This window comes from Drosophila miranda, chromosome XL (genome assembly GCF_003369915.1).
Source record: "Drosophila miranda strain MSH22 chromosome XL, D.miranda_PacBio2.1, whole genome shotgun sequence".
NCBI classification, from domain to species: Eukaryota; Metazoa; Arthropoda; class Insecta; order Diptera; family Drosophilidae; genus Drosophila; species Drosophila miranda.
In genome coordinates, this window is record NC_046673.1 from 23,434,179 (window position 1) to 23,447,526 (window position 13,348).

At 49.8% G+C, this 13,348-nt stretch overlaps 2 protein-coding genes across 2 annotated transcripts; one reads left to right on the top strand and one right to left on the bottom strand.

Annotated features, from left to right (window-relative positions):
• The first annotated feature begins 1,007 nt into the window (after nucleotides 1–1,007).
• On the top strand, nucleotides 1,008–2,723 carry LOC108158577 (mitochondrial import receptor subunit TOM70-like). The gene has a single exon (XM_017291061.1). The coding sequence runs from the start codon at nucleotides 1,008–1,010 to the stop codon at nucleotides 2,721–2,723; it is 1,716 nt and encodes a 571-aa protein (XP_017146550.1).
• Nucleotides 2,724–9,475: 6,752 nt separating this feature from the next.
• On the bottom strand, nucleotides 9,476–11,621 carry LOC108151916 (probable serine/threonine-protein kinase mps1). The gene has a single exon (XM_017280834.2). It carries the CDS (start codon nucleotides 11,555–11,557, stop codon nucleotides 9,599–9,601), a length of 1,959 nt encoding a protein of 652 aa, XP_017136323.1. The 5' UTR covers nucleotides 11,558–11,621; the 3' UTR covers nucleotides 9,476–9,598.
• Nucleotides 11,622–13,348: the final 1,727 nt, after the last annotated feature.

Sequence of the window (13,348 nt, forward strand, 5' to 3'; positions counted from 1 at the left end):
CCAGGAAACGGTTTTCCACCTTTCGTACATTTCGTGCTTTTGTGCTTTACGCTAGACAGACTTTCGGTCAGCACTATAAATTCCATATATTTTATATGCACAATGTAGCTATACGTACAAACACATATATCTAAGACTTAAACACGAAGATCGCAGAGTCTTCGATGGGATGGAGCTCCTGCCATTGGAGTGTGTCTTTGGCTCTCTAACGGAGTGACTGTTGGAGCCTGGTAGATGGATATGGTCGAGACCAGATCTATCTACCAATTTTAGCTCAAAGCCCCAAGAATACATTGAACTTTAATGCAGACCTTCCCTTCCAAAATGCCGTTCTTTAGGCTCACTCGAGCAAGAGTATTACAGACTTTGGTATTACAAATCAGATGAAAAATACGAGTCTCTGCCTTTATATATAGATATGTATATGTATATGTATAAATAATAAATTAAATCGAGATAATCAATGCAATGCAATACAAAAACAACGAAAGTGAAAACGAAATCGAAACCGAAGAAGACACAGACACAGTAGCAGAAACCGAATATAAATCCCATGCAAGTGGCCGGCAATTATCACGTGCAAGCCATGAAACTGGTACAAAGCAGGGGGACCGCCAGGCGGAGGGAGGAAGGGACGGATGGAGAGTGAAGGCAATTCGACCGTGAATCTCCCATGAGTTCATCCAAGAATCATCAATGAAGTAATCATTAATTTGTGCAAGAATTATCTCTGAAAGGAGTCTGAAAGGAATTCAAACGGAGACTGACAGTGACAGAGAAAGAATCAGTTGCTATTCATAGACAAATCGTCAGTAGCTCCATCAAAACTAAAATTTTCAGTTTATTGCTTACACAGGCGGCCGTACGATTTCATTTAAAGTCTAGAGCTCGCTCTGAAAACATCTGAAAACAAGATCCACAGTCGGAGCAGACGAAACCTAACTCCTAAAACGATTTTTTTTATATTTTCAAAATTTCTTAAAGAGTTTAATTTAGTTTCAACATCAATGGATATGACACTTCACAAATGGCAGCTGGGGCTCATTGTTGGCACGCCCGTGGTCTACGGCATTGGAAAATATTTGGTCAAGAAGATGATCACGCCGCGCCCCAAGGCTGTGGCTAAGGCCGAGGAAGAAGAACAGCCGCCTCCAGACGAGGGACCCGATGCATCTGCCATTCTGGCTGAAAACAACCAACTGGAGGCCTCTGTGGAGACGTTTGGGCGCAAAGACGGTGCCGGCGATAGCAATGACCTGGAATATAGACACCTTGTCGCTGATGTCGGCGACTATTGCATGGCAATGGAGACGGAGATAAGGAAACATTGCCGGGGCATGTCCGTCCTGTATCAGAACCGCGCCGTCTGGCATGTGGTGCTCAAGAATTGGGCCAAGGTGAAGGAGGACTCCGCCAAGGCGCTGGAGTTCGACTGTCGCAACGGCATGGCGTACTTGAGTCGGGCCCGTGCCTACGACGCCACCGGGGAGCTGCAGGAGTGCTTGAACGATCTTGAGGCTGCCCGCGCCCTGTTCCGCGTTTCGTCGATCGCCAATGAGAGCCCCGAATACGAGAGCATCCAAACGTTTTGGAAGCGAGTCCTCCTGCAGGGGGCACGTGCCGATGCCAAGAAGATAATGCGTCAACGAGGTTCACTGTTTCCCTCAAAGGTCCGCATCAACTCATATATGCAGGCCTTTATCGCAGATCCGTTGATGAAGCTGAGCTTCCCTCGACCGTTGAAGGAGAATGAAGTTCTGCGCGGGTTCCCTCGTGCTCTCTGGGCTTTCCGTGAGGAGCGTTTTGAGGACGTCATCCCGGCCTGCACCGAGGAAATCGATACATTGGAGTACTGGTCCCAGTACAAGACGGAGGCCCGGCTCATGCGCGGCACCTTCCATCTGCTGTGCGGCTCCTTCTACGAGTGCCACCAGGACTTCGAAGCAGTGATTGGCGATGCCAAGGCGAACAACGAATTGCGTGCCTATGCGTTAATTCGGAGTGCTGCCCTCTGTTTTCAGCTAAGGAGACAGAACAAGGCCATGGATGCTTTTGAGCAGGCTGAGCGGCTGGTTCGCGACAATCCCGATGTCTATCACCAACGTGGCCTCATCCTGAGCAAGCTGGAGCACTATGAGGTTGCCTTGATGGACTTCGAAATGGCAGCGCGCTTGGCCCCCGGCCACGTCAGTCCCGTGGTCCTCAAGCACTTTACCGAGTACCATCTCTCGAGCCTCGAAAACGACCCTCAACGCATGGAGACTGCGCTCAAAAAGCTTGACGAGGTCCCATTGGCGCATCCGAATAGTATCGATGCCTACATGATGAGGGGCAGCCTGCTGGCCAGACGGAAAGATTTCGTTGAAGCCCTGCTGTGCTTTGAGCGGGCCACAGAGCTGGCGCCCAAGAATCCCGTTCTGATGGTCAACCGTGCGATCTTGGAGCTGAAGCGGCATGGCAATGCCGAGCTGGTTCTCCCGATGCTCTACGAGGCCATCGAGCTGGATCCCAGGTGCCACATGACATATCCAATCCTGGTCACTCTGGAGATCAAGCGGAATAATCCCGAAAAGGCCATCGAGCTCTTGAACCAGTCCTGTCTTCATACCGGGACCTACAACGAGGTCCTGCACGCCTGCTCAATGCGCAATGCGTTGATGGCGCGCACTGTTGCCAGGAAGAATTTGGGCATTGACTGCGACCCTCCCAAGACCACAGATTAATTGAAAGTGTTGAAATATATATGTATATGCATATGGCCATTTATTTATTATTCGAAAATCCGAAATCCACATCGATAATCCCATTCTTTGGCTTTTTCCGACCACCTATTGTTTCAGATAAAGTACGTACGAGTGCGTACTAGTACGAGTATTTTCCCACCTTTAGCGGGCCTTTGGCTTTTCACGTTTTCCCACGCCCCCAGCTGCCCCACCAAGCCGCCGCTTATCGCTGGAGCTTTTCACCGCCCGCATGGGATCCCAAAAAGAGGCTCGGATCGGGTCGGGTCGAGCATTTCCCAAGCGAGGAGGCAATGCTGATAAGGTGGTGGACATGTGTTTGTGTGTGGATTTGGTTTCCCGCCATTTGCTCAGCGAACCGAAGACAGCCGCCAAGACAGAAGGTCTATCTTATCAAGAGCAGGGGAAAGGGAGAGGCCTCAAGGCGGTAAGGCATGGATGGGGGTAGGCGTTGCATGTGTTGTATGTCGTGTGTCGTGTGCCGTGCGCCGTGTAGTGTAACGTGCAACGGCTGCGAAGGAGAGCGATTGTCAAGTCGATCGAAGAAGGATCGACGGACCGAGTAACTCTTCCAGCTGACGCGACAGCGTGTGCCACGGACCACGGGCCACGGGCCACAGTCCAGATTATGTACGAGCAGAAGGACAAATGCCAAATCAACTGAGTCGCTCAAGCGTTGCCCACGAAGGAACTGTGTGCGGCAGGAGCTGTGGCAGGGAAGAAGCGCTACAAGAGCTCCACCCAAAGAAATTACAGAAAGAGAGAGAGAGAGAGCCAGCTGCAAGGACACACCACTCCAGACCTCGCCGATTCGATGTCATTTCTGGTAAGGCGACATTCGTCATCATCTTGATAGTGCCACATCAACGTATGGCAGCATGTGGGCTGCCCTGGAAGCGAAGCGTCGCGTGGGCTTCCCCACTCCTCGAATTATGGCAGTTGTGCAACTTCTTCTACCGCTTCTCTGCCGCTTTTCCTTTCAGTACTCTCAATTCAAGGTGTTTTATTGGTTTTGGTTCCTAAGCTGATTGAACCAAAATGAAGCCCCCCTGTTCCCCAACATCGTAGCAATGCACCTGACCCGCCCTAAATGGATATGATGCAGAATGGATGGATGGTGGCTTCTGTGCTGTCTTCTGCTGCCCAGATAAATCTTCAGTTTCGACCCACAAAAGGTCGATCCAGATATGCTCTTCTAAATACAATACCTAAAGAAAGAAACCGTATGAGAGAAATCGCTTAAATATGGCATGCTCTGCAGAACAGTATTCCAGAATGAAATAAGTTCGAACATGGTAATATTTCCAGCTTAACAATATTGCAAATCTTCCTCGGATGCACCGCCGTATGATACCTCTGAGTGGAGGTGCATCTCCACGGTATGCCGGATACTTTTACATCGTTTTTACATTATCATAATGTCACCCAAGAGGGTGTTCAAAAAGAGTTCTAAGAGAGCGAGTGGGCAGCAGCTGGACCCCTGTCGAAGAGAATAACATCCCATCCCCGACGAAGCGTTCGCGCTCAAGACCATGTCCAGGGGCAAGTACAAAAAATAACTGGCTGAGGCCAAGAAGCGGAGAAACAAGAGCGAACACTAAAGCCGACGACTTCGGGATACCTGGTACTTTATTTATGGTACTAGTACTTTGTACGATCCCGATGCTGTCTGGTAAGTCTGTCAAAGATACAGTTCCCAAATCTGTACTTCTGAAATTGCTCAAGATTCGCAAAGTTCTACAGACAATCAGATGGCATCGAAATACAAGATCACAATATACCCTTTTGAGGGGCACATGCTGCGGGGTATAAAAATGTCATGTGGGTTCACCGACGACTGCACAGGGGCACGTGCCCTCTCAAGCGCGAAATGCAACTGCAACAGCAACAGCGGCAACAGCAACAGCAACAACAGCTACAAATGAATGACTGGATAAATGAGGAAGATGCCCCCGACTTTGGTCTTGAGATCTCGGGGCGCCCCTGTCTGTCCCGGTCTTGCCCAAATCGACGATGGCCTGGTCGGGGTCTGGCCTGCTCTTCATCTTTGTATCTTCGTATCTATCTATCTCTATCTCTTTGTGCAGCACTTCCGGCGCTGCGGTTGACTGTGCTCGCGTCCCTCCTACCCAAAACCCATACCCATACCCATGCCCCATACACATCTCCTACTCCATCTCCACGAGTATCTGCAGGTCTACCTCTCCCTCACCATCATCATTATCATCATCATTATCATCATCATTATCGTCATCATCGCCACGATGGCAGTCATCGTTTCGTTTTCTTTAATTGCTCTCTGGACTGGGCCTCTACGTTTGCCTCTGGCTTTGTGCTGTCCTGGCATTCCCGCAGGTTTTCCTTATTTTTTCTCAGCCCTCTTCTTTACGACAATGGGGTTGGCTCTTCTTCTGTTTCTGTTTCTTCTGCGTCTCATTTCTCTCTCTCTTTTTTATTATATTTTTTTGTTTTTTGTTTTTTTTTTCCTATTAAAACGTCCCCGGACATTGCAGCTAAATTAGATTAAGCAGTCATGCACATGTCTTTCCCTCTCCCTCTCAATGTCCCTCTCCTTGGCTTCCCTTTTTGCTGGGCGTCAGTTGCTGCCGACAGACAGAAGGTTCTGCCGAGGGTTAAGGTGGAAAACCTTTTCTCTATATGGTTACTGCCGTAACCATGGACATCAGAAATATCCTTATCCCTGCCCAATAGCTTAAAGATTAGACGATGATGGAATATCTCTAAGGATACCGCTGGAGGAACACACAACCTCTAAAATATCATAGCGATTAGAATTCAGAACAAATGAGGGATATTTTCTGGTTTTGAATATATTCTTGAAAAGCCATTGCTATACGATAGATCTAAGACTGAATGGAAGGCGTTACTATCTTTTCTAGGCGGCTCCATGTCTAATATCCACTCTATGATGAACGCTTGCAATTTTTGATTTTAAAAGTCATTCAAAATGTATAAAAGGTTCAAGACACTACAAATATACCGAGAAGCCTTAACATTTAAAGCACAATCTGAAGAAAATTCTAAATTGGCAAACTTAAAAAAAGTTCATTCGCGAGCGGAAATCGAAAAAGAGAGTTTTTTCCTGCCGAGTACTTCAGTTTTACTGTATCAATTCATATCGCTTCTACTAAGATCCTCTCTATATATGAATTCTGATATAAAATATATCACTGAATACTTTTTTCCATTTAGTTTCATCTGAAAGCTACAATTGTGACACAGTTCTTCGTATTTCTGGGTTCCTAAAGTTGGATCTATGGCAAGAGTGAGGTTTTCCTAGGAAAGAAGTTAAGGATCGATTGACAAATGTTGTTCCTCCAAGCCGCTTCCATACACTGCTATCCTTGAATTGCTCTTTTTCCGCTATGCCATCGCATCGGAAAACAACGATTGCACTTGCAACTGCTGCTGCTGCTGCTGCTGCTGCATGTCCTTGGCTGTTGGCAACTGTTCCATGCCGCTGGGGTTAATAAAACCGAAATAAAACCGATCCTGATGCTGCATAGCGCATCTATAGCGGCAGCCAGGGGGAGAGAGAGAGAGAGAGAGAGAGAGAGGGGTTGTAGGCACAGGTAGAGCGGCGGCGGCGGGCGATGAACCTGTTCCTGCTCCGAGGAGCGGGACCCTAAATAATGGGTCCAACAGGTGCATTGAGAATCCCTCGGAGAGACGGCACGCGCATGTTGCAGGCATTCTTGCATCCTTGCAACATCATCAGACAACATCCGAGGCATCGTAAATAAACGAACCGAGGGGCACGTGCCCCTACAGGGCAGCAGTGAGAGGGGGAGGGAGTCCGATCTGCAACTGCAACATCATCGTCGACAGCGTCATTGTCCTGTGGCAGGATGAATGTTCCAATTCCCATTCCCGTTCCCGTACACGATGATCATGATGATGATGCGGTACCTGTTCCTGGTACTCACTCCTTTTCTTCGGGACCCTTTTCCCACTCATATGGCTCTGGCTCTGGCTCTGTGTCTGGCTCCGACTGCAAGCTGCATTTCTGCGGTTTCTTGTGGCTCGTGCCTTGCCCCAGACTCGGCTCCAATTTAACGCGACTTAGGGAGCCTCTGCCTCTGCCACTGCCACTGGGCCACTCCCGGGCAGCTGAGGCCGCGCAGCCGCTTTATAATTAACTTGATGATCGGTTCTGATCTGATGCTGCCGCAGACTCTCCTTGCAGCATCCCTCAGATGACAGCTGAAAAGATCAGAGAGAGGGAGAGACAGATATGCTGATCTCTTGGCGCAGGTTTCTTATTCTAATGAAAGTTCCTACGTTATAGACACCTACTCACTTATTCGCCTCATCAGCGCCTGGTCAGTGGACCAATTAGGCAGCCAATTATGACTAAAGAGACGCACCTTTTCCGCCGCTCCCCCCCATCACCAGACGAGTTTTTATGAGGATTTCAAAAGGCACGAGCACGCCCACAATCGGACAAATCATTGCGTAACCAGGTCTAGAGCAGCCCACGCTCATAAAAAAGGGATCAGCAGGGAGAACATCTGTCCAGAGCGACGCGACCAATCTGCTATTGAGTGCTGGGCCCGCTCACACCTTGGCCAGATCGGCGATGGGATGGGATCGGGCCACGAAGGAGTGAGAGGTCATTAAGTGTCCATAAATCTGTTGGGATAACAGACTGAACGATTGACCCCGCTTGACCACAGCTGTGTAGGAGTCCCTGCTGCCTCTGGCTCTTGTTATTTGGATCCGCTCTAGATATCAAGCTATTCTTCAGATCTGCTATAGATATCAATGAGCGCGTGAGTGTACAAAGTCAGTCTTATTTCCCAGGATAACTTTAGACAATTATGTGTGTTCTGCGTCAATATTTGCGTGCTCTCAGACAACAAAGTAAAAAGGGAAAAATATATACAAAAAATAAGCCGAAATAAAGTTTGAAAGGACGCAGGATATCAGACTATCAGACTCAACCTTAAGGCCCTCAGCCCAAAAAAAAAGCAACACCCTAGACCCCAACCCCAACCCCAAACCCAAGGAAAACAAGAAGCGTGAGAAAAGCAAAGCAATTCGGATATTAAAAAAAGAAACAGAGATGGAAATGGAATATTGCTGGAACAGCGATGGAAGATATAAGAGGACTTTCGATTGGGAATTGGAGGGAATTTTCAATAATTTTAAATAAAATAATAAAGTTTTGTTTCTCTTCTTACGCATTGATCGTTATCCAGAAGCACTTTCTGACTAGTTCTACATGGTGTATTACATTGGAAAAGTGGAACTTTTTATGGTTTTCTCGGCAAAGACTGGACACCAACACGCCCTACCCCACATGATATGTATCTACATCTTTGCATGTGTGCTCATATAGAGAAAACAACAGATTACAACAGTCCGTTTCATCCCTTGCATGACCATGTCGTATCCCCAGAGCACCACAGCCCCAGCCAGCCCCCGCCTAGAATGACTTGCTAAAAGCGTTTGCCGAATGTTGGCCTCGGGATTGGGTTGAACGCGACACCCAAGTACGTGCCTACCTCTGGCCCCACTTCCGCACCCACTTTCTCCTCTTCCCCCCTTACCATCGACTGTGACACGAGAGCCACAGCTCTGCACCCTGCGGCCGTACCTTTTGTGTCCTGTGTGCACACGCTTTTTTGTATTTATACAAAAAGCGAGAGACAGCAGGAGAAAGAGTGCTCAGCCGAAGCATTACATACCCTTTAGAAACTACTTCCCATCTCATACGAAAGCTGATCAAAGTTTTGCGAATAATGAAGAGACTGGTCTATGATTTCGTTGAAACCAAGAAAAGTTCTAGCGTTAAGGAAACCTACATAAGCTCTTATATAGATGCGGGTTCACGTGTCATACGTAAGTACAATAATCTTATCCGATACTGAATATTAAGACTATAAACGGAATACTCGTTTGTAAACCTCCACACTGAAGGAATATTTCAAGCAGTAACTCCTGAACGGATACGGATTATACTCGTATTAGGACCGACCGAGGGGCTATATCGCATGCAACGTGATAAACTCCAAAACTATTGCTTCCTTTGGTTGAGTGCAAAATTCTGGTCAAAATGTGAATACCCATTACGGGATGGGGCATGGCACCTGAAAGTTTCGCAGTGGGCAGGAAGCCAGACCAGAAAAGAGCGCCCATATCTCTCTCTGTGTTTGTGTGTGTGGGTTTGTATCTTTTAGATAATTTTTTCAACCGCAAGTTGCAGTCAATGCAGCTGCCTGTCTGCCTAACTGAATGGCTGCCTGGCTGCCTGGCTGCTGCTGCTATCGATCCATGGAACAGTGACTCACGGCAAGTATGCGCACCGCTGGCACAGCATGAATGCAAACTTTCAGAATTCAGTGTGTGCGTGTGTGTGTGTGTGTGTGTGTGCGGCGGGAGTGTCTGTCTGTGCTCTATCCCGTGTGCAGTGAGGCATATATCCGGGACGGACCCGGACCGGACCGCACCGGACCCGTCTCTCCTTTGTCGGGGGTGGTCTTCGCCCCGGGCCCAGGACACGCGAGGCGAGGCGAGCGCGGAAGAATCAGGAGACAGATTCAGGTTACACACCTGTTCTGTTCCCCGTGTCCCGTGTGGCCCGAGAAATCAATAATGAATGCCAGAGTGCATCCGCAGTGAACCCTCCAAAGCCCCGAGCCCACGCCCGGGCTCACCCACGAAAGTTGTCCACGTGTCGTCCGGTATAAGCACTTTCATCGACATCGACATCGAACACAAAAAGTTCTTCCAATTACAATAAATAAATAAATACGACAAAAAAAAGAACTTAGGCTAGGACTAAAAAAAAACACCAAGGCGAACATCCTGGGGAACCTCTGGGGGATCTCCACTTAGGAGACGAATCTCAAATTGGTTCGCTTGCGTCCGCCGAAGTCGCCAAAGTTGCGTCTAACCGCCTGAAGGACGGCCTGCTTTGCCACGGGATCCACTGCATCCACATCGGTGGCCCCGGCTCCTCCTGCGACTGCTCCTGCGACAGGGGCTGGAGTGGGGTCATTGCTGCCCGTATCGCGGCCCAGGATATTCCAGAAGGGACGCTGTGTGGTGGTCGTGGGCGGGTCCTTGTTGATGTAGATGCAATTGATGATGGGCTCATCGCCGTAGAACTGGCGGTTCTTGTTGCGGTTCCTGCGGCGGCGCTGCTGCTCCTGGCGGCGACGCTTCTGCTGCTGCTGCTGGCGCTTCCGGGTCTGCTTCTCCTTCTGGCGGCGGCGGCGCTCCTTCTGCAGCTGGAGCTGCTCCTGCTGGCTGAGCGACTGTTGGGGGCGACGGCGGCGGTAACCGCCAACGCTGTTGGAGCTGGAGCTGGAGCTGCTGCTCGAGCTGGGACGGGGGCGTCTCCGTTTGTTGCTGCTGGAGATGCTGCCACTGCTGCTGGAGCTCGGACGCTTCTTCTTCTGACTGCTGGGCCTGGTCTTCCGCTTGTTTACGCTGCTGGCGGCAATGGGACGCTTCTTCTTTTTCTTGTTCTGCTGGGAGGATCCCAGATCTCCATTAGAACTGATCACCGCGACGGCGGCAGTGTTTCCCGAGGAGGAAGTCGAAACGGAAACGGAGCTGCTGCTGCTGCTGCTGCTGGATGATGGCTTCTTCTTTGGTCTCTTGTTCCCATCCAGGGAGCTCTCCTGCTGCTGATGCTGTGGCTTCTTCTTCTGCTTCTGCACCTTGATGTCCACGTTGTCGTGGTTATGCTGCTCCAGATCCTGCTCCTTCTCCCCCAGCTGCTGCTCCTCCTTCCGCTTCATCTGCTGCTGCTTCTTATTCTTGTTTCGCTTGTTCTTATTCTGATTCTTCTGGTTCTTGTTCTTCTTGTTCTTATTCTTGTTCTTGTTCTTATTGTTGGGCCTCGTGTTGGCCTGATTGATGACGGGATGGATGTCATCATCATCGTCGACGCCTGTGCTCCACACAGCCGTCGTGCTCGTTGGACTGTCCTCGGTGATGATCTCCTCGTCGTACTCGCCCAGTGGATGGTAGCCGGGGCGCTCCCTGTAGTAGCCGCCAAGGCCCTGGCCGTAGTAGAAGTCGTCCTCATCCTCATCGTAGTCATCCTCGTCCTCGTCCTCATCCTCTGGCCCATACTCCTGCCAGTGGGGGCCCACAAACGGATAGTAGCCCTGGACAGTGGTCACGGCACTGGAGTGGATGGGCGCCTGCACGACATCCGATTTCACGGGCTTCAGCTCGAAGACGGCATGGGTGTCGGGATTGACCTTGGGCGGCTGGTGGGACTGCACGACCACAATGCCGGCATCTCCGGCTACGTTGGCCTGGCTAGCGGCATTGGCCACCACACTGACGCCATGGGGTAGATGGGAGGCGCTGGACTGGGCCAAAGGCAGGGCCAAGGCAGCGGGCACAAACTGTGACTGCGACGGCGACTGAGACTGGGCCTTGGGGTGCTGCTGCTCCTGTTGGTCGATATCCTCGTCCTCGTTGAAATCCTCTTCATCGTCGTCCTCATCATCGTCCTCGTCCTCCACATCTGCTGGTTCTAGATGCACACCCGTGAAGGCCACATACCGCCGCTTGGTGCCGGCCTCCAGATCCGCCCCGATCGTGGCGGATCCCTCGCGATGCTCCACCGCTGGAACCTGCTCCACGCTCAGCTGCTGCGAACTGACAGAGACGGACTGTGGCAGGGCCACCGCCCGACTTGAGCGCTTGCGGCGTGTGACCACGCACTGGGACTTGCTCCCATCGCCGGCCAACTGCCGGCCCTGAATGAAGAATCGCTTCAGCTCGTACTCGTCCCCGTTCTCGTCCACCTCGATCATTGTCTCGGCCATGGTCGTGGTCGTGGCCAGGGCCAGCCACAGCACGATGATGGCCAGCAGGGCCCAAACGCAGCTATTCCTCATTTCGACTCGCGTCTAAAACTGAGCTGTCCGACGCTCTGGTAGCGACTTATATTAGCTCGGCCGCAGACCTATTGACCCACAGCTAATTGCCAAAATTGCCAGAAAAGAAAAGAAATGGCAGCAAAATATAGAAAAATACGAAAACGGTTTCCTCGAACCGGAGGGCTCTGAATTATTCATCAGACAGCATCAGGTCTTGGCTTTGGCTTTGGCTTTGGCTTTGGCTCTGGCTGTGGCTTTCTTTCGAGCAGCGAGATTTCTAGAACTTGTTTTGGGGAGCAGCTTTCGGCCGGGGGTCAATGGATCGACACTATCATTAATAACCCCGCCAAACGCTGATCTAGGGGATTGCCAAACAAGGCGGATGAAAGTTTATTTTTCTATTTTTGATTTAGCCATGCCAAAGGGCCATTTGTGGGTCATCTATGAATCACTTGAGCCCTACGCCAGTCACAGCCACGAGTTGAAAGTTGATGATCCCCGCCTGGAAGAGGGTGTTGGGGGAGCAGCGCCAGGGCCCGGGTATCCTAAAATAGAAATTCTATACCATGTGGTATGCCATCTAAATTTATAACCAAGATATTCCTTTATTCCATTCAAAGGTGTTTTTTGTTTAATGATTTATCTGTGATTTATTCGAGCACAAAGGATGGAGATGGAATACCACACGTGGTGCGAAAGTTCAGGCGAACACAGCCGAAAAACCCGAAAAAAGCGAAATTGACCTTTTGCCCAAAAGAAACGAAACGAGGGAAACGACAGAAACGACAGAAACGATGAAGCAGTTATGCAGATTTCTTTGCGGTACAAAAGTTTCTACAAAAACTAAATTAATTTATTGAATTTGCTTCGCCTATGGATTGGGGGGAGATTATGAAAGGCCAACGAAAGCCACTAAGCATTCCAAATCAAAGCTTGACCCGAACTGAGTGACTAACTGGAGTTAGTCAGAGTCAGAGTCAGAGTCAGAGCTGGTTAGACCAGCGGACGTTTCTTTGGCAGCTTCGACTGTGGCGACCGCGGATTGTCCATGCTGTGGCCCCAGCCATTTATTGTCCACTCCACTCTTGTGCATGCTAATGAAACATCATAAATTTGCAGGCCCCAGAAGAGGTTCCTACTATTCAGCACACCATAATATGTATGTAAGTACTGACCATTGCCACGACCAGTGGCAGGCAGTCCCATCCCATTCCCATCTTCTGGGTGGAGTGCTGGTTACAGATACTCTCTCAAATATCGTATCCCCTATAATGATCCCAAAGAGATATAGAAAGGCTGGTTTGTATACTGTATGTATATTTCTTGTTAGGGTATGGGGGAGAGATGGTAATGCACACTTGAATAATAATCGCGGGGAAAAAGAGGCCATTAAATCACAAACATCTCAGAGTTGGAGTCCCAGTAGGAGTCCCCCCAGTCGGGGACCCAGCCTCTATTTGGAGTCCAGCGTCCATCTCCATTTGTATGTAGAAGCTGTCGCCTCTCGCACGTTGATCGAAATGCAGAAGAACCAGCCCCAGACTCAGACCCAGCCCCAGCAGCAGCAGTAGCAGCAGTTCGAGTACGTTGTTCGAGTATCTGAAGAACCCACCAGTGGCAGTAGCCGTAACAGTAGCCGTAACATCGGCAGTAACAAGAACACACCTTGTTCTTGGCAGAGAGACCTGATATCAAGTGCTGATTGCAGGCACAAACCACAGCACTCCACACAATTTC